The sequence below is a fragment of the Dama dama genome, chromosome 8 (genome assembly GCF_033118175.1).
Source record: "Dama dama isolate Ldn47 chromosome 8, ASM3311817v1, whole genome shotgun sequence".
NCBI classification, from domain to species: domain Eukaryota; kingdom Metazoa; phylum Chordata; class Mammalia; order Artiodactyla; family Cervidae; genus Dama; species Dama dama.
The window spans coordinates 6904824-6927919 of record NC_083688.1 but is presented as its reverse complement, the minus strand read 5'-3'; the positions used below and the strand labels follow the sequence as shown (position 1 = coordinate 6927919).

The 23096-nt window shown below is 52.6% G+C and overlaps 3 protein-coding genes across 4 annotated transcripts; 1 reads left to right on the top strand and 2 right to left on the bottom strand.

Moving 5' to 3' along the window:
• The first annotated feature begins 850 nt into the window (after positions 1-850).
• On the top strand, positions 851-5365 carry GALE (UDP-galactose-4-epimerase). 2 transcript variants are annotated; one of them, XM_061148179.1, is made up of 11 exons: positions 851-940; positions 2546-2762; positions 2919-3034; positions 3114-3227; positions 3436-3612; positions 3867-3980; positions 4054-4120; positions 4204-4289; positions 4403-4480; positions 4693-4807; positions 4977-5365. In XM_061148179.1, the coding sequence occupies exons 2-11, from the start codon at positions 2642-2644 to the stop codon at positions 5033-5035; spliced, it is 1047 nt and encodes a 348-aa protein (XP_061004162.1). In that variant the 5' UTR covers positions 851-940; positions 2546-2641; the 3' UTR covers positions 5036-5365. The 2 variants fall into 2 exon arrangements, with proteins under 2 accessions (XP_061004162.1, XP_061004161.1); XM_061148178.1 differs by having other exon boundaries at positions 851-951.
• Positions 5366-5415: 50 nt separating this feature from the next.
• On the bottom strand, positions 5416-9895 carry LYPLA2 (lysophospholipase 2). Its single transcript, XM_061148180.1, has 10 exons — positions 9760-9895; positions 8172-8275; positions 7892-7923; positions 7733-7798; positions 7202-7249; positions 7041-7111; positions 6825-6898; positions 6648-6749; positions 6370-6543; positions 5416-6290 (listed from the first exon to the last, which is right to left on the bottom strand). Exons 2-10 carry the CDS (start codon positions 8247-8249, stop codon positions 6240-6242), a joined length of 696 nt encoding a protein of 231 aa, XP_061004163.1. The 5' UTR covers positions 8250-8275; positions 9760-9895; the 3' UTR covers positions 5416-6239.
• Positions 9896-12031: 2136 nt separating this feature from the next.
• On the bottom strand, positions 12032-19061 carry PITHD1 (PITH domain containing 1). The gene is made up of 6 exons (XM_061148177.1): positions 18826-19061; positions 18140-18183; positions 17685-17762; positions 14464-14568; positions 13716-13824; positions 12032-12958 (listed from the first exon to the last, which is right to left on the bottom strand). Exons 1-6 carry the CDS (start codon positions 19021-19023, stop codon positions 12857-12859), a joined length of 636 nt encoding a protein of 211 aa, XP_061004160.1. The 5' UTR covers positions 19024-19061; the 3' UTR covers positions 12032-12856.
• Positions 19062-23096: the final 4035 nt, after the last annotated feature.

The following is a 23096-nucleotide window of genomic DNA, read 5'->3' as shown; positions in this document are numbered from 1 at the left end:
GTATGTGTGTATGTTAATGGCTCAGTCGTATCCAACTCTGCAACCCCACGGACTGCAGGCCACCAGGTTCCTGTCCATGAAAGAATACTTGAGTGGGTTGCCATTTCCTTCTCCAGGGGAATCTTCCCTACCCAGGGATGGAACCGGGGGTCTCCTTTACCATCTGAGCCACCAGGGAAGCGCCTCATTCAGTATGTCACACCTTTATACACACCATTCCTTAGCCCTCCCTTTATTTTAAAGAGAAACAGAACACTATTTTCCAGTCTACTATGGTAGGCAAGGTGCAAACCGTTCCGCGAGGTTGGGGGCCACGGTGTGCGTGAAGGCTGGGCGCAGTTGGCGCTGGAATTCGTGTTCTAGTCTCTCGGCTCCCTCCAGCCCTTTGGCGGGTTTTTTAAACTAGATTTTCCAGAACGGCAGCCTGTGAGAAACCCCGACCCACTCCCTTCCGTCGGCGCCGCCCCTCCTGCCTCTCCGTTCCACGCAGCCATCTACTTCACGCCAGGCTTACTGACAAAAGGTGGGAAACCTGGGGCGAGCGTGGAGCCGCGGTCTTCCGCGCCGCGCTCGGCTGTGGCTCCCGCTGCAGGATGGCTGCCGGGTGCTCCCGATCAGCCGCATCTCCCGGGGCGCAGCGCCTGCTTCCAGGGTTCGGGACCGGCGGTTACGCCAGGTCTCCCGGGCCCCAGGTGCCGACCGCGCGTTCCTCCGCCCACCGCCCCGGCACCGGTCCGTACTGCCCTCTGCGGACTGCCGCGCAAGCGTCCTGGAGCCGCGGCGCCCTTGGTCCACCCGGCACCCCGTACTGCCGGCTCCCTACCGACACGTTTCTTGGGGGCGTGACGGGGGGGCGGGTCCAGGGCGGAGCGTCGGCTCTTAAAGGGACCGGTCACGGAGCACGGAAGGCGGCGCCGTTCGAGACTGCGCGGGGCGCGTGGTGCGGAGCAGGTTTGGGAGGCTGGTGGGGGGTGGGGCCGAGCGGGTTTGCGAGGGGCCGGGTGGTCCGCTGGGAGCGCGGGGGAGTCTCTGGGGTCCGGGCTGCGTTCTGGGCAGAGTTCCGCCTAGGCGGGCTCGCCCCCGCGGCTCCCAGCTCCCGCTGCCTTGGATGGGGCGGCCAGGATTCATTCATTCCCGGCCGGAGGAACTCCTAGTTCTGCCCCCATCCAGCCACCGCCCGAATCCCCTGCCTGAGACTTTAGGGCGCTCGAGTGCTCACGGCCCTGCGCCCCCCTCCCCTCCATTTTACGGATGAGGAAGACTGAGGCAATAGCTGACCGAAGATCACCCCGCGTGTCGGAGGGAGGGCAACCTCACCGGCCTTCCTGCCTCCCTGGGCCCCCCGCCACCATTTTTGGGGGGCCTGCACACTGTTTGGTGCTCGGTGGGGCGGGGGCGGCTTCAATGTTTAGGGCAAAGTCCGGCGGGAACCAGTGGGGGCAGGGGCCGAACTGTTTGGGGAGGGGCGGGACTAGATCCAGATTCTAAACCCACCGTCACTGGCTGTGTGACTTACGCAAATTACTTAACCGCTCTGACCTTAGTATCCTTCTCTGTAAACTGGCAGTAATAACACCTGCCTCTTTAGGACGTTGGAGGAATTCAGGGAGATAATGCAAAAGTGCCCAGTACAGAGCCTGGCGCGCAGCGGGCGTTCAGTCTAGTGGGTTAGGAGCTGTATGAACCCAGAACAGAATTAAGGCTGCTTGGAGGAAGGCGGCTGCGGGCCAGGCTGCCCCAGTGAAAGGCCTCAGTGTCTGGACTTCCTCCCCCGCCAATCCCCCCACCGTCTCTGCCCGCGGAGTTTGTTCAGGGCGGCGGTGCACACCTGGCAGTGAAATCTGGAGCCAAAGCCACGTCTACACCACCCTGTTGAGTACCGCCTAGAATTAGGCGGGATTCTTAGCGCCAGGCCGGGAGTGGCATCCGCACTGGCTGAACCAGCCTGACCGTCCTGGGGGAGGGGCCCACTCCAGGACTACAGTGCTGCAACCCCAGAGCTGGGCTCAGCCCGCCGGGCAGAGGACCCACCCTGAGGCCATCTGCTGTATTTCCTGCCTCTCCCAGCTGACCTTTGTGGGAGAGGGTGCTTACCCCAGGAGGTGTTAGTCACCGAGCCAGGAGCCAGTTTGTACCCAGTGATGGCGGAGGGACTGGGGAGGTCTGGGTCTGAGCAGACAGACCTCCTCCTGGGCTCTTGGGAGTCCAGTGCTGCTTGCCTTGTTTCCTTCTGTCCAGAATTGTCCAGTCCCCAGACGCCTCAGGGAAGCAGTGTGGAGACTCAGGTTCCATCTTCCCAACCCCCGGTCAATTAGGGCTAGAAGTTATGTCGCCTGTGTATGCGTCTCCACTGATACCGTGTGACAAGCCTTTAGAATCACCTCATCTGACCCTTACGTGACCACATACTGGTACAGTTATAAACTCCATGTTATAGAGACAGAAACTAGGGCCAAGAGAGAATTGGTCTCCAAGGCCTAAGGCCAGATGGTGATGCTCTTCGACCTTGGACCAGGGCTGACTCCAGACCCACCCTATTAACTAGGACACACCACCCCTTTGGACACCAGACTCCAGGTTGAAGGAGGCTCTGAGCGGACCACCTCGGCCACTTCTGAGTCTCTGTCCTGAGCCGGGCATAATGGCAGAGAAAGTGCTGGTAACAGGTGGGGCTGGCTACATTGGCAGCCACACTGTCCTGGAGCTGCTGGAGGCGGGCTATTCGCCCATGGTCATTGACAACTTCCATAACGCCATTCGTGGTGAGTGGGGCACGGGGAGGGGGCTGGGGCTCCCGGGGGGACGGAAGGGAAACCCTGGGTTCTACGTCCACCTCCAAGGGGTGTATGCATGGCCAGTCCCTTGGGAACCAGCTCCCCATCACCTCTGATTTTGATGGCCTCTGTATGCCCAACCAGGACGGGGCTCCATGCCTGAGAGCCTGCGGCGGGTTCAAGAGCTGACAGGCCGCTCTGTGGAATTTGAGGAGATGGACATCTTGGACCAGGCAGCTCTACAACGTCTCTTTAAGAAGGTGGGCGCTTGGCAGGAAGGCAAGCAGTGGGCACTGCCAAGGGCCGGGCCTGTGAGCCACATCTGATCCCACCCTGCAGCACAGCTTCATGGCGGTCATCCACTTTGCGGGGCTCAAGGCTGTGGGTGAGTCAGTGCAGAAGCCCCTGGATTATTACAGAGTCAACCTGACGGGAACCATCCAGCTTCTGGAGGTGAGACCTGGGCTGGGGACAGACCCCGGGAGGGCCCCGGGCCAGGCAGGCAGTACCAAACACGGTGGGAGAGCCCAAGCTGGCTCACACATTGGACACGTCTTCAGCTCTCAGCCACAGTCTCCCCTTCTGTAAACGAGAGTTCATGCCTCAGCCCCACCCGCCTTGGGGGAGGCAGGGGCCACTGACGCCTCTCCTCCGCGGGCAGATCATGAGGGCCCATGGGGTGAAGAACCTGGTATTCAGCAGCTCGGCCACCGTGTACGGGAACCCCCAATACCTGCCCCTGGACGAGGCCCACCCCACAGGTGGCTGTACCAACCCCTATGGCAAGTCCAAGTTCTTCATTGAGGAAATGATCCGGGACCTGTGCCAGGCCGACAAGGTAAGGGCCCCTTCTGCCTCAGCCTGGGCCCCGCTCTCGGGCCCCTCACAGCCTGCCCCGAGCCTAGGATGGGGTCCTGAGCCACCCTCCCCGAGGCCAAAGCTGGGGCTCAGGAAGCGGCGGTGACTTCAGGCCTTTCAGGACAAAGAATCAGCAAAGGGGGGGGGGGGGGGGGGCCGGGGGCAGCGGCTCTGGATTCAGGTGGGACATACAGCTTGCACCTCAATCTCCTCTGTCTGACCTGCATCCCACAGGCCTGGAATGCAGTGCTGCTGCGGTATTTCAACCCCATAGGCGCCCATGCCTCAGGCAGAATCGGCGAGGACCCGCAGGGCATCCCCAATAACCTCATGCCCTACGTCTCCCAGGTAAGGGAGAAGGGAAAGGGGGTCGGCTGCACGGGTGAGGGTCTGGGAAGAGCTAAGCTGACCTCCACCCCAGGTGGCAATTGGGCGGCGGGAGGAACTGAATGTCTTCGGCAACGACTACGACACGGAGGATGGCACAGGTGAGCCCAGGAGCCACGAGGGAGGCTGGGGCGGGACAGAGACAGTAACGGGCCCCTCCCCGCAACCGCGTCCTCCTCCGTAGGCGTCCGGGATTACATCCACGTCGTGGATCTGGCCAAGGGCCACATTGCAGCCTTGAAGAAGCTGAAGGAGCAGTGTGGCTGCCGGGTAGGGGGAGAAGGGAGAAGTGGGGGAGACAGAGACAGAGGCCGGGATCAGTGGGGCCCAGAGGGGAAGTCGGTCCACCCCCACCACAATCTCTGCCCTCCTTTCCTGGGCAGATCTACAACCTGGGCACGGGCACAGGCTATTCGGTGCTACAGATGGTCCAGGCCATGGAGAAGGCCTCCGGGAAGAAGGTAGGCTGGCAGCCACCCTGCCCCACCCAGCCCCTCGCACTGACATACCTGATGGGCACCCGAGTTCCGCTGTCTACTCAAGCCTGCCTGAGACCTCGATGCCTGAGAGCAAGACCCTGCTCCACACCTCCATTTCTGGAGAGCTGGTCAGCAACTTGGTGGGTGATGCCAGGGCTGGTTCAGCTTGACTACAACCACCCCCTCTCCTGCAGATCCCATACAAGGTGGTGGCCCGGCGTGAAGGTGACGTGGCTGCCTGTTATGCCAACCCCAGCCTGGCCCTCAAGGAGCTGGGCTGGTCAGCAGCCCTAGGGCTGGACAGGATGTGTGAGTGCTCGCCCGAACCCCTACCCTGGGTGCTTGCCTGACCGCTGGGAGAGACTCGGGGACCAGGAAAGGGCTACTGGGGTCCGGGCTGGCCCATCCTGGGCTACCCAAGATGCTGTGGGCCCTGCATTCAGTGTGGCCCCTGAGCATGGACCTCATTCCGTTCCAGGTGAAGATCTATGGCGCTGGCAGAAGCAGAATCCTTCAGGCTTTGGCTCGCAGGCCTGAGACCCTGGCCTCCCAGGGACCAGAAAAGGGAGAGAAACAACTGCCTGCTCTCCAGCCTCTGGCAGGAACCCAGGGGCCCCAGAGGCTCTGCTACCTCGGACCCCAGCTGGGCCCACTGAGCCCACCAGGCCCGAGGCCAGGGTCTCCAGTGACCGGGTGTCAGGGGTCTGTGTGCCACAGGGGCCAGGAACCCATGCAGACCACCAAGGCTGAGTGGTGTCAGCAGGGCCTGAAGACACACACAAGCCCCTCCTCCCAGGCACTAATTTATACGGCTATGAAGGAGCATCCCAGAGTATTTAAAATAAACAATTTTCCTACACTGGAACAGATACTTGCACATGGTCACACTCTACCCCTTGGATAGAATCGCCCAGGCCTGAGAGTTGAAGCAATTTCTTTAATTTTATCGGAATCCAGGACACAACAAGAAAAACACCCAAAACTACATGGAGACAGAAGACGAGACACAAGACTCCTCCCCAGCTCCCCCAAGACCTAGCGTGGGGACAACGTGGGGTGAAGTGGCTGGGGGAGACCTTGAGCCCCAGTCCAGCCCGGCAGGCTCCAGGCCCGCGGGAGGCGGAGGGTAATGGGGAGGCAGGGCCCAGCCCCCACATCAAAACGGCTGAGGGGAGGCCCCCTCGAAAGACTTGGCCCCGTCACCCACACTCCTGCGCAGAGGCAGGGAGCCCACAGCGGCCAGGGGTCGGGCCATGGACACATTCATGATTGAGAAGCAGCTGGAGTGGAGGCAGGAGACACACGATTATCTGGGCAGAATCAGTTGGGGGAGGTGGGAGGAGGTGGGGCCTGGGAGGGCCCCATGGGCCAAACCCTGAGGTCACCGGAGGGGGCCCAAAGCGGGGCTAGTGAGTGAGGTCCTGAGTGAGTGGGTCAGCGGCTGGGCCCCTTTCTCCCGCTGCCTACAGCCCCTCCAATACTGCTGCCAGGGGGGTAGCCCCCACCTCCAGGGAAATGGGATAAGAAAGCAGCCCACCACCCCCTGCAGCAGACAGGGGGCTGAAGCCAGGAAGGAGGGCCTGGCCAGGCTTTGGCCTGTCTGCCCCAGAGGCCTGTGGGAAGAGGGGATGGGTCCAGGAAGGTGAGAAAGGGGCTCGACCGGCTCAGATCCAAGATGGTGCCACGCGTGCCAAGTACCCCCCGTAAGTGGGGGGACTGTGCTGGGGGACAGCAACTCTGGTTAGACAGGAGGCAGCAGCTTCTCAAGAAACTCCTTCACAGCTGCCATCTCCTGGGGGTGAGGAGGACTGTGAGATGCGCCTGGCTGGAGGGAGGAGGGCGGGGAAAGGAAGGAGCCCCTCCACACTGACCTGGGGACAGGAGCTGTGCATGACACCTGGGTACGTCTTGAACTGGACCCTGGCAGGTGTGACAACAGACCGCAGCTTCTCGGCTGTCAGGGCCCCAAACCGTACGGGAACCATGGGGTCCAGCTCCCCATGACACTGAAGGATAGTCAGGTCCTTGGCACTGCCGTTGGCTGCCTATGGGCCGAACCGGACTTAAGAGGGCAAAGCCTGGGGCTTGGGCATGATCCCCCCAGCCCCGAGGAGACAGAGGGCAGGAGCAGGGTCCTGGAGACGCTCACCTGGGGGAAGGCCCGATGCAGAGGCAGCCAACAGCTCAATGCCACAATGCCAGCCAGAGGGTGGGGGCAGGTGAGCGCTGTGTAGAGGGACAGAGCTCCACCCTGGGGAAAGCAGAGAATGAGGGGTCACGAGGGCACAGCTCAGCACCCATTACCCACCCACCCCTCTCCCCTCACCTGTGAAAAGCCTCCCAGGACGATCCGATTGGCAGGGATCCCGTTCTTCATCTCATGCTCAATCAAGGCCTTGACTGGGGGGAGGGGGCATAACCGGGTGGGGGGAAAGCTGCTGGAGGGACTCCAGGAAGGGAGCCAGACAAGAGGTTCTGCCCAGCACTTTCCTGGGGGGCCGAGGGGGACAGGGAGGATGCCGAGGAGGGGCTGGGGCCTTACTGTTCTCTGCTGCTTTCTTGATGCCAGCCTCGTCCTCTGGCGCATCTGGACTCAGCCCCATCAGGTCAAACCTGGAGGAGTAGAGGCGTTGGCAGCCACTGGGAGGCCTGGGCTGGCCCCGGGGCAGCTCCCTCGGCTCCTGTTCCCCTCCCCAGGCTCACCAGGAGGGCATCACCATCTTCATGTTGAGTGTCACAGGGATCCGAGGCCTGCGAAGGGACAGCAAGGAGGACCGTCATGTGCAGAAGGGATGAGGCAGCCACAGCAGACAGCCTGAGAGGGGGCAGGGCAGCCCCTGGGGAACCTCCCAGCGGGCAGGGCCTGTGTTTAAGGTGTTGCCAGGCAACCTGCCACGTGGGGCTGGAGGCTGTGGTTGGGGCATCGGCAGTGGTGATAGAGAAGCAGAGCCCAGCACTCGGTGTGAAGGGGTTCCAGCTCAGTGGGTGAGTATTTGGGGAAGGGGGGACATGGGGGATCCTGGTCCTAGGAGTCTTGGGTCTAGGAGGCCTTGGGCTGGGGGCTGGGGCTGAACCCCCCATTCCCAGGGGGTTCCACAGGAATGAAGGCTGAAAAGGGCCCTTTGGACCACTCTGGGCCTCAAGCCCCAGCATGCAGCTGGTAGCAGAGAAGAGGCCTGGGACCACAGGACCACCCCCCTTCCTTAGTCCCTGCTTTGCTGGGGTGACACTCACGCATGGGGACAGATGTACTTGACGTGAGGGAGCCGGATGGTGGAGAGGGCGTCAGCCCAGCTGTGCCTGTAGGAGGGAAGGGAGAAAAGGCGCCGATGTGGAGAGGGAAGGAGGAGGGTGCGGGCCTCCCCGGAAACACCCCCTCCCCAGCTCACTCACCCTGTGTCTCCAAGTCCATGTAAAAAGATAACCTGGAAGAGGGTCGGAGATGGGGAAGAGGGCAGTCATCATCCTGCCATCGCTCTCTGTCCTCCAGCTTCTGGTCACCCCTCCCTCACCCCCGAGGACCTGGGGGCAGGGGGTCCTGAGGGAGCAGCCCCCTGCCTCCTGGCTGCAGGGCCGCCCCCCCTCATCACTGCCACCTCCATCCTCCCCACACCCACTCCAGTCAGCTCCCCAGGCGGCCTGGGGGCTGCGTGGGGTAGGAGAGGCCCCTTACCGCAGCTGTTTCCCGCTCAGCTCCAGACACGGTGGCAGCGTCAGTGAGCAGGGGCACAGACATGGTGTTACCACACATACACTGCAGGGCTCCACGGCTGGGGCCTGTGTAAATGCCGGGCAGTGGTCAAGGGCAAGGCCAGGCAGGGTAGAGCATCCTGACCCAGCAGAAGAAACACACACCCGGGCCATGAGCCCCTCAGTCCCCCTAGGTTCTATCTCCTGGGCACAAAGGGAAGGCAGGCCACACAGTCCTGGGGCTGAGTGGGGAGGAAGTGTGCCTTTGTGTCAGGGCAGAACAGCAGAGGCAGCCACCCTGGCAGCCCTAGGTCTGGCCCCCCACACAGCCTCAGCTTGGGCTGGAGGTGGGCAGAGGCTGGGCTCAGGAGCCTTGGTGGGAGGGGAGCCAGGGGCTCCCTGCAGCCTTCTCCCCACCCGACAGCCCTCAGCAGGTGACTGCCTCCTCTCCCTGCTCTACAGTCACCTCCCTTCTCTAGAGCCCTTGATCCCCTCCTCCCAGCCCTACTGGAAAATGAAGGGGAGAAAAATGCCAGGGAAAGAGGCTTCAGGCCCCTACCCTCAACCCCACACAATTTTGTCCAACTCCCCTCCCATCCAGTCCTCCTCAACCATTCTGAGAGCCCCTCGGGCTGCCCGTGTCCGCAGGAGGCACACAAACTCTGATCCACCACCCACCCCCTTAATGACGCCCTCCACGCGCCCCCACACCGTCCCCCTCCCCGAAAGAGGCTACCTGCTGCTGCCCACCACTCCCAAACAGGTCTCCCCACAGCTCGACCACGCTCCGGGATGCCCAAACACACAAAAGAATGTCAAGCTGGCGGGCTCCTCCCCATCCTTAGCATCCTCCAAACTCCCCGGAAGCTTCTGCTACCGGAGCCTAAGTGCCTACCCTTCCTGGCTGTGTCCACCCCTCCCACCCTACCAAAGGGCTTCCACCTTCCCCCTCGGACTCCGAGTGTCCCTCTTCACAGGAGGATCCCTCCTCACCTCTGACCCCGGGTTCCCTCTTCCCACACAGGAATTCATCTTTTGCCCCAAGCTGGGATTCCCTTCCTTCCCCCACTGAGCAACTTCCACCTCTCACCCTAGGTCCTTCCTCTCAGAGTGGTGCCTTCCCTCCCCCCAACCCCCGCGACCTGGGGTCTTCCTCCCCACAGTAAAAACTTCCACCCTGATTCAGGGTCTCCCACTCCCCACAATGGGAACTTCTGTTCTGACAGAGGGTCGCCAGCCTCACAGTGACATTTTGTATCCTGATCCCGGACCCGCTTCTGCCCACACAGGGGCGTTCCACTTTTAACCCTGGAGAGCGCCCCCCCACCCTGCCCCACAGTTGGATCCTCCAACTTCCGACCCTGAAGCCCCTCTCATCATACCCGGACCCCACCTTCTTCCCCGTCTCTACCCCGAAACTCCCCAAGACCGGCCGGCGCCTCTTCGCACCTCACTCCCCACCCCCATCCCTCACAATTGCGGTTGCCCCTCCTCTCTCGCCAAGACCCTCGTGGTGAAGCCGAGGACACCCCAGTGCCCTTTCCTCGCCTGCTGGCCCCAGATCAGGGTACCTCCACTCCCTGGGGGGTTTCAAGACCTCTCGGGCGATTTTCTCCTCTTTCTCCAGCACAGACACACACACTCTTCCCCCCCCTCGGCCGCCCCCGCCGGAACTTCCGTTCGAGTCGCGGGAACCCAGCCATCGCGCTGCCGGAAGTAGCTTGGCCAGCGCTACGGAACCCGGAAGTGGGCGTCAGGGTTTCCTCGGATGAGGGCTGCCATGTTGGGTACGGTGGGACGACTCTCCGTGATTAGGCCACGGAGTTTCCTCAGGGTCTAGACGACGCACTCGTGATTCCCACTTGCTACCACCACATGCGTCGGTCTCCTAAAGGAAACCTTCTTGAAGGAAAGGCAGTCTTCCTGAGGCTAAAGGCATTCTCAAGCGTCGTTTCCCACCTTCCCATCCATTATGGTCTTGGGGCACTCACCTCTGGTCCTATCCCAGGATCATGGAATCATACACTCCAGCTGACAAGACCCTTTGAGACTGTCTGGTCTTCCGGTCTTACTTTTAAAGATAAGGAAACAGGCTCAGGGGAGGGAAGTAAACAGCAATCTCAGGATTACTCTAATGCTGCCTCTGCATCTGCTTCCTCAGCTATAAAATGGCGGTAATAATCACCCTGCTTGCTTCACAGCTTTGCTGTTAAGGCTCAAATGAGGTCGTGTGGCAATGCTTTACACAGCATAAAATCCCAGTGTGAGGACTTAATGACTCTAAAAAGGACCCTGGGAAAAAAGAACACTGGCATCAGCAATGTCCGGACCACTGGTCAGGAATCGGAAGTGTTCTCTTAGCTCTGCCCTCGGCAAGCTATGGCATGCAGACAGTGCCCAAAATACTGGCGTCGGTGAGCTCCAGTTGTTAACGAATAGGGTTTCAGTTGGGGACCACCGAGGTCACTCTTTGCTCCTTGTTGCACTGGTAAGATGGAGCAGGACTCAGGGCCCACATAAAGGCTGGAAGGGGAGGCAAGCTGATTTGAAGGACCACATCCCTGACGGAGCCTGTGGACATCCGCACACAGGAAATGAGTCAGCCCTCAGCAGCTCAGGACTCACTTGCCTAGTGTAACCTACGCTGGTTTTTCTTTGAACTGAAAGAAAACAGTATCTGGAAGCTCAGCAAAGCACTTATTCCCAAGTTAAGAGGGGCTTTGGTCTTAAGCACTCAGCAGGTCAGAGATGGCCCTGAACAGGAAAACTTTGGGTCCAGAGGTCCACAGCAGGCCAAGGACCCAGGACTGGAAGGGGAGTGAGTGGATGAAGACAACACAGCCGCCCCTTCTCCAACTCCTGGTAGGGTCTGCTTGTGGAAAAATAAACAATTCTTCCTGCATCCCAATCACTTGAGACACTGTGGCAATCAGAGCAAACTCTTCAACTGCTATTGCTGCTAAGTCACTTCAGTCGTGTAAAGGGAAGCTCAAATTCAGAGGCCTTGCCCCAGAGGCTACCTATGAATAGTGCTTTAATCAGTGGGATTAATGAAGGGCTAGTCTGCTCTAACATTTCTAACTTTATTTTCCCCCTACTCCAAATTAAACATAGCCATTCTTTTTTATCTCCAAATGACCCAAGTGACATAGAGAGCCTGTGGTAGACTGAGTACTACCCTCAGTGCATCAAGAATGTTTGCATTCTGGTTGATTTCAGACTGCATATTTAGAAATTCTGAGGCGTGACAGGCTTGGTGGTGGCAGACTTTCCCCAGGACAGGCTGGAGAAACAGGCTAACAACTGTGTGGGCCAATTCAGAGGAATTTTCTCAAGAGGATCAAATTCAACACTAATTCCCATTATCAAGTGTTTCTATTTTCTGCAAGGGAGAAAATACTATTTCAAATCTCTTTTAAGATACTTAAGTCCAACTGCTGTACTGACTTTCAAAACTTAAGTCCAAAGTCTTGGGTCCACCTTCAGACCATATCTCCTGCTCACTTAATTTCCTCACCATCATTTCTTCTGATGAGCTCGAGAATCTGTTCTCCCTTATTTTTGTAAACTTCACCCCACAAGTTACTTCCTTACGTGAGAAATGAAATGTAAGGGTTTTAACCTCAGCTTCTTTACAAAATGTGGGTTAGTGGGTGTAGGAGTGTTTTTACCCTACTATACAGAACACGGCCTGACCTTTCCTGGAGACACTAATCTAGTGTTGATACAATTGTGGCACTTATGATCTACCTAGTCCAAAATCACAACAGATTTCAAAATTTCATACAGTTCTCAACACAGGTTTCATAATTACTACCAAGAACACAAAAGAACATACAAACATTAAGTCTGGCAAGGATTTATTAGGAAGCTGATTAGTCACAGTGAATAAAAAGCCATGAACAGAAGAACTGAGATCTCCAAATTCTGCCATTGGGCTTACACCACTAGTTAAAAGCTGACAAACATTAAGGATGTCCCAAAGAGAAGCATATCAAAGTCCCAATCTTACCCCGACCAGGATACCCACAAACACAGCAACAATGCTCTCCTCAGACTGCTTACCTGGGCAACAGGAAAAAAAGACCCTCTCAAGCTATTAAGCAACATCAGATTTCTGCTCTTCAAGCTATAACATGGGACACTGGTGCATGACAGACAACTCCAAGCTGGGCAACTTGACAAGAATGTTGAAAGATGACAGGGAGAAGGAGCAAGCAGGGACAAGTATTTCTAGCTGGAGACCCTCCTGATGGTTAATACAAACACAATGCTGAGGCTTCAGAAAGTTTACTGCAGCCCAGGAATAGTTTCCATTTTAAAAACAAGTCACACAATAATCCTGCCACAAAGCAACAAGACACTTGGGATCCCATGGCCACATAAACTGGGAAGGCAGGCATTATCCACGGCTGCCAGGTACTGACCAGCCCAAGACCCAATTTCTGTAGGGTCCTAGAGAACCACGATTGTCCCTTGGCACCCACACAACCCTTCCTGGGGTGTGGGGTCTTCCATAGGCCAGGTTTCTGCAGCAAGCCCCAAAGACAGCTTGGCAGAGGCTGTGGCAGCCAACTCTCTTTGGAGCCCCATCTCTCTTTGTCCTTCCCAACAGGATGTCATACTTCTTCACCAACACAACACCTCTGTGGGAGTCTTGGCCAGCCCTTAGGAAATAAAGTGTGTCTGTGGGGTAACCTGATGGACCTTGTGGTCAGCTGGGTTGGCTGATGCTTCATAATTGCAGATGGTCACCTCATGTCGGCGAAGCTGCAAGAAAATTAAGAGGCTGGGTCAGCTGGCCACTTCCCAGACCACACACTGGAGTAGTCCTTATTCAGGTTCATTTCTAGACACCATCCTCTAATTTCTTCCCCATTCTGATGCTTTTTATCCTGAGAAGCCTGCACTGTGTGCTCAGTTGCATCTGACTCTTTGCGACCCTATGGACTGTATCATCCCACCAGGCTCCTCTGTCCATGGGATTTCCCAGGCAAGAATACTGGAGTGGGTTGCCATTTCCTCCTCCAGGGGATCTTCCCGACTCAAGGACTGAACTCATGTCTCCTGAAGCTCCTACTTTGGCAGGTGGATTCTTTACCACTGAGCCACCTGGGAAGCCCGTGAGAAGCCTGGATAAGATCAAATCAATGATTCACCCTGTAACTTAGAAGATTCATTTCTCCACTATAATGGAGGCACCATGAGAAGAACTTGTCTATCTTGTTTATCACCCTATCTCTGGTGCCTGGAACAAGAAAAGTTATTAACAATGTTAGGTCAAAGAAAGAATTTTAAGGTGAAAAACCAAATTGATATCAACTGTATTATTTCAACCCTCTTAAAATTCCTATAGCCTGTCAAATGACATAGTTTACAGTGATGAAACCATGAAATATTATAGAGACTCAAAGTAATCAATGTCTCAATTGCTCTTTTTCCTTTCCTTCAAGTGCCTACTAACACAGCCTATAGCTACAAATGTGCACATCATGGAAGGGCAAAAACATTTCCAACCCCGTCTTACCTCAGTCCATTCCCCTCTCAGGCCAATATAAAAGACCTTTGTGGTATCGGCTCCAAAGTTTTTTGAAATATGAATTGAGAGATGATAGACATTTGAAAAACGAGAAATTCTAGAGGATGAAGAAATAGAGAGAGAAGACAACAATTAGAAATCAATGAGCCTGCTCGCCACCATGTTAAAAATGTCAATTCCAGCTCCATCTTGTGGTAAAACCCAGGCAAATGTCAGAGAATAATCTTGGGGTCTTAACGTTTCATTCTCCTCTGGACAAGCAATTTTACAGTGAACATTTACTGAAATCGGCCAGATCTTGTCCAAGGCAATAGGGACGAAAAATAATACTGCCCCCAGTGCGGCTACACAGGGATTTGAAAGCAAGCTCAAAAAAGAGAGAAATCAGTGAAGAGATATGTGGTCACATGTAACTTGGCTGCTATAAGCCCACTATGCGAAGAGCAATTCTGGAAACATCTTTCCTAAGACCCCGCTAGGAGCTCATTCAGATCTGTCTATTGATTCCAGGTTAACAAGTCTATGGCTTGCACTGAAACTCTGCCAAAATGTGACCAAGCCTAGGATCAGGATTCTCCACTGTTTTAACTTGTTTCTGATGCTAAGACAGCAGGAGACCAGCCAAAACCAAGTTGCAAGCCTAGTAAGCGCTAATGCACAGATGCTCACTGCAAACAAGGGAGTGCCTGCTATTCTCAGGAGAAGCCAGAGAGTGGAAGAGAGGCCCAGTGCTTACTTCGTAGCATACTCTAATTCCCCTGTAAGATCCCGGTTCAGACTAAAGGTCTGATCTGGCTCCCTGTCTGTATCATCAAAGGACATCTGTGGAATGTTCTTGTACCTGAGAAAGGAAAGGGGAGAAAAGTCAGAAATGTGCACTATCACATTTTTCAGGTTCTCTAAACTTCCTACTGACTCCCCTCAGTTCTATCAAAAGGAGATAAAATTTTGGAAATGACATTTTACTGGCATTTATATACAAGTATCTTTAACCCAGCAAGAAAAGAGCTGAGAACTGCAACACAAGCCAATAACATCTTTGAGTGGGTTAGGATCACATGAGAAGCAAAACACAAAGAGACAGCTCAAACTGGTCACAGGCAGCAAATGCATGGAGAAAATAAGCAACTCAGCACATTCGGACCAAGCTGAGGACGTTAAATAAAACAGCTTACTCATGGGGAAAAAATACTTTGGCAGAAACATATTAAATACAGCTAAGAGATAAGATCAGGTAACCCAACATTCACTCTTTTCTCTCTGTCCAAAATTATCCTATATACCAAGTCACTTTACAATTCTTAAAAAAATACAACCAGGGGATTTCCATTCTGAAAAGGGTATACAAGGCCATCAACTCACAATGGGCTTTGGAAAGTCAAGTAAAACTGCTGAGGAAAAAAAAATTTTTTTCAAAGACATATCTAAGAAAGAACAGTCTCCTCTATAACTCACAAATTCTAAAAGACTGAGCCATACACTCCAGTCTCTATACAGTGTTTTATTAACACACCCACACGGGATGGGTCTAGATAGCAGCTACAGCAAAACGCATGTAATATAAGAAAGCAAATGTTTGCTTCGAAGTGTTTCTAAGAATGATGCACAGCATAGTACTACTACCAACAGTAAGCATTTATGAGCAGCATTATGGGAGGCAGTGCTCTGAAGCCAGACTTCCTAAGTTTAAAGCCTGAGTCACTGACCAGCTGTGTAATTTTGGGCAAGTGATTTAACCTCTCTCTTAGATCCTCACCTGTAAAACGGGAATAGTGATAGTACATATCCCATACAGCTGATGTGGATGTTAAACTGAACCAATTCTAAGAGACACACTTGTTAAAAATTTTTACTACTGAAAATTTCAAACATACACAAAAATAAGAGAAAAATATAATGAATCTCCATATACTTATTACCAAGCTTCAATAACCAACATTATGCCAATTTTGCCTATCACCCCCATTTTGTTTGTGCTTGATCCTTTTTTTTGGGGGGGAGGGGTAAACTGTCAGATGACTGTTTTTTGGTGGGGCTTTTTTGTTATTGTTGTTTTTTCCAACTTATTTATTTTTGGCTTCACTAAGTGGCATGTGGGATCTTGGTTCCCTGACCAGGGATCGAACGCATGCTCCATGCAGTGGAAGCACCGATTCTTAACCACTCCACCACCAAGAAAATCCCTATGTTTGATATTTTAAAGCAATCCCAAACATATCATTTCACTCATAAATATTTTTGTATATATCTTTATAGAGTAAGGACTTCTTAAAAAACCTATGATACTATTTTACAATTAACAATTTAACAATTAGCAATAATTCTTTAATATCATCTAACAACTAGTCTGTGTTCAAATTTCACTGATTTAAGCCTCAATTTAACTTTCCTAGATGTGTCACTGACATGTCATAGTTGAACAGATGCTACGTATTTCTTTATCATTGGTTCACAAAATAATGGTGCATTTTATAATCAATGATATCTTAGATTTAATAAAGTACAAAGTGCTTAGAATGGAGGGCTATGTAAGTATTTGCACCTCGGGTGCAAATCTGGGGACATACTAGGGAATTCCCTGGTGGTCCAGTGGTTAGGATTCTGCACTTTCACTGCTGAAGGCCTGGGTTCAATCTAAGATTCCACAAGCTGTGCAATGGAGCCCCCAAAATACCCCCCCACACACACACCAGAAACAAAACCGGGCACATACTACCTTCCAGATTTCTTCTAAGCTCTTTATATGTTACAGCTCATTTCTCCACAATCTTAAGAGGTTCAGACTATTATTACCGTTTTACATATGAAAAAATCGAGATATAGAAAAGTATACTGCCCAAAGACAAGCAGCTAGCAAGTGGTACAGCCAGAATCTGAACTCCAGTTTATTCCAGAGTCCACGCTTAACCAGAATGCAGCACGGATGTCTAGTCTTGTCCAGCCAATCCATCTCCCAAGTAAATGAGTCTCAAAAAGCATCAACTCAAACCTACTTCATTTCCTTAAAATCATTAAATATGTGGGTTTGTTTTCCAATTCATGTTTCTAACATTCAAAAATGAGGTCCATTTCTTAAATCTTTCACTTAAATTGATCGAGTTTTCAGAAGAACTTTTTATGTAAAGTTCTTCTGATTTCTGTTTCTCCAGCACAAGTGGTGTCCCCCTTCTTCTAGAAAGGCTGCACTGAAATAAGGCAATTTGTCAGAAAGGGAGTACTAGCTCTGGTATCAACCGATTCAGTGTTATAACGAGGTATACGTGTGTGTATACCTCATTTGCTCAGTCCTGTCCGACTCTTCGCAACGCCATGGACTGTATCCCACCAGGCTCCGTCCATGGAATTTTCCAGGCAAGAATACTGGAATGGGTTGCCATTTCCTACTCTAGAGGGATCCTCCCAACCCAGGGATTAAACCAGTGTGTCTGCTGCACTGGCGGGCAGATTCTTTACCACTATGCCACGTGGGAAGCTGCTACAAAAGATATACTGACCTTTGCTAACTAAAGGCTATGCAAACTCAGATGGAGTTATTCCATCTCAACAAAACACACAGAAAGATTGTAATTGTCTGAGACAGTAAGGGAAAACGTTGAAGCTAACCCCAAGAGTAGAGTCCTTAAAGATAATTTGAGATCTGCAGCTGGGTTATTAAGAAAACTGCAAAGTCATCAACAGTTGGCATTTAGAGGATGCTCTCTGAATGAATGGTGCCGCAACAAGTACTGTGAAGAGAGACAAGCTGCTGGTCCAAAAGATACCTAATCTAAAAATGTCGTTCAGGAAGAGATTCGTGTATTCTGATGCAGAACAAACACACGACTTTTTTTTTAAGAGGAGGAGGGGATATTTAACCCAGTAAAAAGAAAAAATTTAGCCAATCTAGAATAAAGTGCTATCAGAGACCAGAGAAAAAGGGACAGGAGCTTCTTGAGGGCCAAGACCCTTGCCACTTACAGTCTCATCTCAGAGGGGTGTGAGTCATCATCTTCTCCCATTATAATGATGCCTTTTAGCTTGACATTGCCTGTAAATCTGCCAGAATGCAAAAAAAGAGGGTTGTCAACCTGAGTTTGAGTCTCTGCTGAGCTGTGTGACCCTGGGCAAGACCCTTCCCCTTTCTGGGCTTCAGTTTACTCACATGTCAGACATGTACTAAATAATTTCTAAGATCCTGTCTGCCTCTGGCATTCTGCGGTTCTAAGGAATTTACCTTGACCTCTCAGTTATGTTTTAACAGATGTGTCTTTTTTTGCACCAGGAAAAGTTTTGATCCTTTCCTACTCACACACCCACCTCAGTAATTTAGCCCGTTTCTAGAAACAGATGTGTGTTCTTGATATAACCACTGAATGAATCCTGATAAGGCAACTGGGTTCAGCCTATTTAGCCTGAGGCAAGAAGATACTCACGGAATATTAAACAGAAGCTCTTCATCAGCATCACTTTCAACAAACTGAAGGGAAGAAGGAGAAAGCAACAAATATTTGCTGAGCGCCCACAATTCCAGGCATCTTCCACCCTGTTCTACAACTGGCGTGCAATGCAAATAAACAGTCAACCTCCCTCTGTTCTCCAGCACATACTAAATTCCAGGGCCGAATCGGCTCCTGAAATTCTGTGCAAAGATCTGTACCTCTGCGGTCCACAGCTTTCAAATGGCTCTGCAACCCCATAGTGGTAAATGCTCTAGATAGGATCACGTGCTTCATCTCCCAAAGACTGGTCTTTGGTCTTCATCAGGTGATTAAGTTGATCAGGCAGCCATCGGGACCAGTGGTCAAAAGGTAGGGAACACGCCCTCGTGGACATGCTCCCTCACTAACCCCTACCTAAGCCCTGGTACTGCATGCTGGCCGTGTAAAAGCAAAGCGCCCCTTCCCGTCTCTGGCCTCAGTTCCCCGACCTGCAAGATGGGGCGATTCAACCCTGTTCGCCTCTCAAAGGGCTGGAAGAAGGGCACGGGAAAGCGCCTGGCAATCGGGCCGCGGTTATTTTTAACTTCAGGAACTAGGCTGACAGAGCAGCCGGGTGGCCTGAGGCCCCGCGCAGGTCCCTGCCTCGCCTCGGCCGCCCGCCCAGGCCCCCGAAGGCCCACCTTGGAGCGGTCCGTCCGCTCCTCCCACGGCTTGAAGACGCCGCGGCCGCTGCCCTCTCGGCTCTCGTTGAGGCACTGCAGCCGCTCCAGGTCGATGCGCAGGTACAGGCCGTAGGCCAGGCCGCGCTGCTCGGGCGGCTCCTCCCGTTCGGCGGCGCAGCGGCAGCCGCCCCCGCCGTGGCTGTGGCCGTGCGACATGGCGACGCCACCGCCCGCGCGTCCCCTCGGCCCTGCAGCCGCCGGCGCCGGCGCTCCCCGCGACTCGCTCTTTTCGCTCTGGCCGCCAAGCGCGCCGCTGCCGCCGCGTCGTAAAAAGCGCCCCCTGTGCGGCGCTTGCGCATGGGTAAAAGAGGGCGGGGCTCGGAGAGGGCGGGGCTCGGAGGGGGTGGACGTTCGCTTAAAGCGCTTCCCAAGCCTGGGAAATTCGCGTTGACTCTTTCAGGACTGAAAGATGGATGCTATTGCTCTCTCAGCTTCACAGATGTGGAAACTTGGTGCGGGGGGCGGGGGGAGGCAGAGAGATTACGCTGGTGTTCCGAGTAAATGGTGAGGCCGGGTTTCGAATCCTCCTCCTTAGGCTTCAATCTGTTCTCTCTTCGTTTTACCCACCAGCGTTTTTTGGAGGAGCTGGTGATGGCAGTGATAAGGCCCTGAAGAGTGGGGAACACAACGTTACCACTACCTCACATGTACAGGCTTAGGCGCTTAGAGCCCTCGAACCTACATGATCACTTTCCTCACAGTGGGCTTCGTGTTGGAGACCACAGGCTTTACGGACAGCTGAATCTGAAACAAGTCCCGGGTCTGTTATTAAGTCACATTCCCCATCCTGAGACTTCGTTCCTCATCTGTAAAGTGGCAGTAGTAATATCTGTTTCATACGGTCACAGTGAGCATTAAATGAAATACTGCACTTCAAGAACCCAGCGCAGTTGCTGACACATGGTAAGAATTCAGTAGTCGGGTCAAACCTTGGTTCACATCCAAGCTGTACCACTTACTAGCTGAGGGGCCTGGGGCAATTAATTTAACCTCTCTGAGAATCAGTTTACCCCCTGTGAAGTAAAAGGATTGGGCTAGATGACCTTTAAGTCCCCTCCTCATATGACATTTCAGAGCAGTTTTTTCAAACTGCTAGTTATGACCCATTAATGTCTTAAAATCCATTTAGGAGGATTGTGACCAGCATTTAAAAAACTAAATAGAATAGAATTAAAAACTCAGAATGTATTACACATTTTAGTCTAAGTTTATGGAACTTTTGTTTCAGCTTCAGATTTGTATACTCAGGTGCAAGTTAAAATGTTCTTCATCTTGTGGGTTTGTTACTGAACCCAGGTCCAGCTGATTGCTGCTCAGAAGTCATTATATAGGTTGGTGGAAAGGAAAGTTTGGTTTATTTTGGATGCCTGAAATGGAAGGCGCTGGGTTTTAGCAAATGCCTATCCAAAGGCTGACTCCCCAGCTTCCCTGACAGTCAAAGGGCAAGAGTTTTTCTAGACTGAGGGAGGGGGCTACATGCAGAAACGGCGCAGTCAGCTCTGACAGTCATCTTCAAATTGGTCATTGGTGGTCCAACCAGTGTCATCGTGATTGTTTTAGGTACAGTTAATTTTCAGTTCCAAGGTCAGTTTGTTTGCATTTCTTGAGGCCAGTTCTTGGAATTATGGCCACTTGTGTCATGACATTGTGTAGTCAACTTCTTCCACCTGGTTGGGGTTTCAGTATCTATAAGACAGTTCACAGGATATGGCTCAGAATATTATCTATAGCTCTCGAGAAGGAAGTAAGGGTCCTTGAATATGCTTCACAACTACATTATTATTATTTGGTCTCCTTTGACTGTTCTATGTTTCTGCATTTTCTCACTTCTCTGATTAAACTTATTCTTTGGCTAAAGTTTTTTCCCACAGACAAAAGGCAGGCTGAGGGCATGGCAGGGGGGCAAGGACTGTAGTCCTGCTCTGTTTCAGGTTGAAATCAAGAGTGGAAAGCGCTCTTTAGAGCTGGAGTAATTCTGATTTTGGGGTGAAATGCATTCTTATTCCTTGGTGGAGATGGGGAAAGATAGGATGCAGGGAGAGTTAAGGGATCCTGTGAATATCCCCTGCCCTTCACTTCTGGCTCTGAAGTATCCAGACGAGACTGAGGGCAGCCACCAAATATCCATCTCCTCAAGTTCCATTCAAAAATTTTTTGATGTCCTAGTTCAATTCTTTGCAAAGGCAAGCTTGATTCTGATTCAGATAGCTCAATGTCATGACCTATTCCTGCTTTTATATTACAATTTCAGGGATGGGCCCAGCATGTGCTAAACACTTAGCAAATACTTGTTTAACTGAATGATACACTCAGTAGTCCTCCTTTGGAAAGACTGTCCCACTGCAGGACTAACCCGGGCCTTGCGCTGCCCTTCTACCCATTTCGTCCCCTTTCCTGCCGTTTGCACCACTGTCATCCTTCTGAGTTATCACGCACCCTGCGCCACGCTCAGCACAGTATGTAGTTTGTGTGCGTGTGTGTCAAGTTGCTTCACTCATGTCCGACACTTTGTGACCCCGTGGACTCTAACCCGCCAGGCTCCTCGGTCCGTGGGGATTCTCCAGGCAAGAATACTGGAGTGGGTTGCCATGCCCTCCCCCAGGGGATCTTCCCAATCTCGGGATTGAACCCGGGTCTCCTCCATCTCCTGCCTTGGCTGCTGCTGCTGTTCAGTTGCTCAGTCGTGCCCGACTCTTTGTGACCCCGTGGACTGCAGCACGCCAGGCCTCCCTGTCCTTCACCGTCTCCCTGAGTTTGTTCAACTCCCTGAGTCGGTGATGCCATCCAACCATCTCATCCCCTGTTGTCCACTTCTCCTCCTGCCTTCAATCTTTCTCAGCATCAAGGTCTTTTCCAAGAAATCAGCTCTTTGAATCAGATGGCCAAAGTATTAGAGCTTCAGCTTCAGCATCAATCTTTCCAGTGAATATTGGGTTCTTTACCACTAGCGCCCCCTGGGAAGGCCATGTAGTTCATGTGAAATGAAGGTGGGTCTGTCGTGTCTGACTGTTTGCGACCCCATAGACTTTACAGTCTATGGGATTCTCCAGGCCAGAATACTAGAGTAGGTAGCCTTTCCCTTCTCCTGGGGATCTTCCCAACCCAGGGATCGAACCCAGGTCTCCCACATTGCAGGCGGATTCTTTACCAGCTGAGCGACCAGGGTAGTTCATGTGGTTCATCTTAATTATTTGTCACATGATCTTTAAGAGATAGGGAGTGTTGCCCGGTATTTTCTCCAGTTTGAAGGTGAGGAAAATTGAGGCTGAAAGAGATGAATTAATTTGCCCAAGATCAGATAAGTTTGAGAAGAAACTAGGCTTTGAGCCTCCTTTGGTTTCCTGAAACAAAAAGGTATACATAAACAAACATGTTGTATCAATTAGCTTATACTGTGTAACAAATCACCCCAAAACCTAAAAGCTTTAAACAACAACATTTACTGTTTCTCATAGTTCTGCAGATCACCAGGGCAGTTGTTTTCTGGGCAAGTTGGCTGGGCTGATTAGTTCGGAATGGCCTCACTCACATCTCTTGTTGACATGAGCTGTTAGCGGAGGTGATGGCCAGGGGTCTCCAGCAGGCTACCTGAGCTCACTCACATTGCTGCAGTTACTGAATTCCAGGAGCACAGGAGGGAAGAGCCAATTACACAAGCATTCGATAACCTCCGGCTTCTATCGTTTTTGTTAATGTTCCATCAGCAAAAACAAGTTTTATTGGCCAAATCCAAATTCAAGAGTTGAGATATAGACTTTACCTTTTAATTGGAAGAACTGCAAAATACTGTGGCTCCCTCCTCCTCTGCCCCCAGTATACTCCTGTTCACCTTTTGTTATGTAACAAATCACTGCCAAATTTAATCTTAAGGCAACAATTAACCTCCATCTCACAATTTCTGCAAGTCAGGAACTTGGAGTGGCTTTGCTTGGTGTGGGGAGGGGGTCTGTCTCTTCCCTCATGAAACTCAAGTCTTCTGAAGGCTTGGCCGGGACTGGAGGATATACTTCCAAGATGGTGCACTTGCACGGCTGGCCAGCTGGTGCAGGCTATTGGCACAAGACCTCAGTTCTTCCTATGGACCACTCCATAGGACTGCTTGAGTGTCCTCCTGACATGGTGGCTGGCTTTAACCACAGCAAGTGATCCAAGAGAGGGCAAAATAGAAAATACAGTGTCTTTTTTGGCCTCACCTTAGAAATCACATATTGTTCATTCTGCAGTATTCC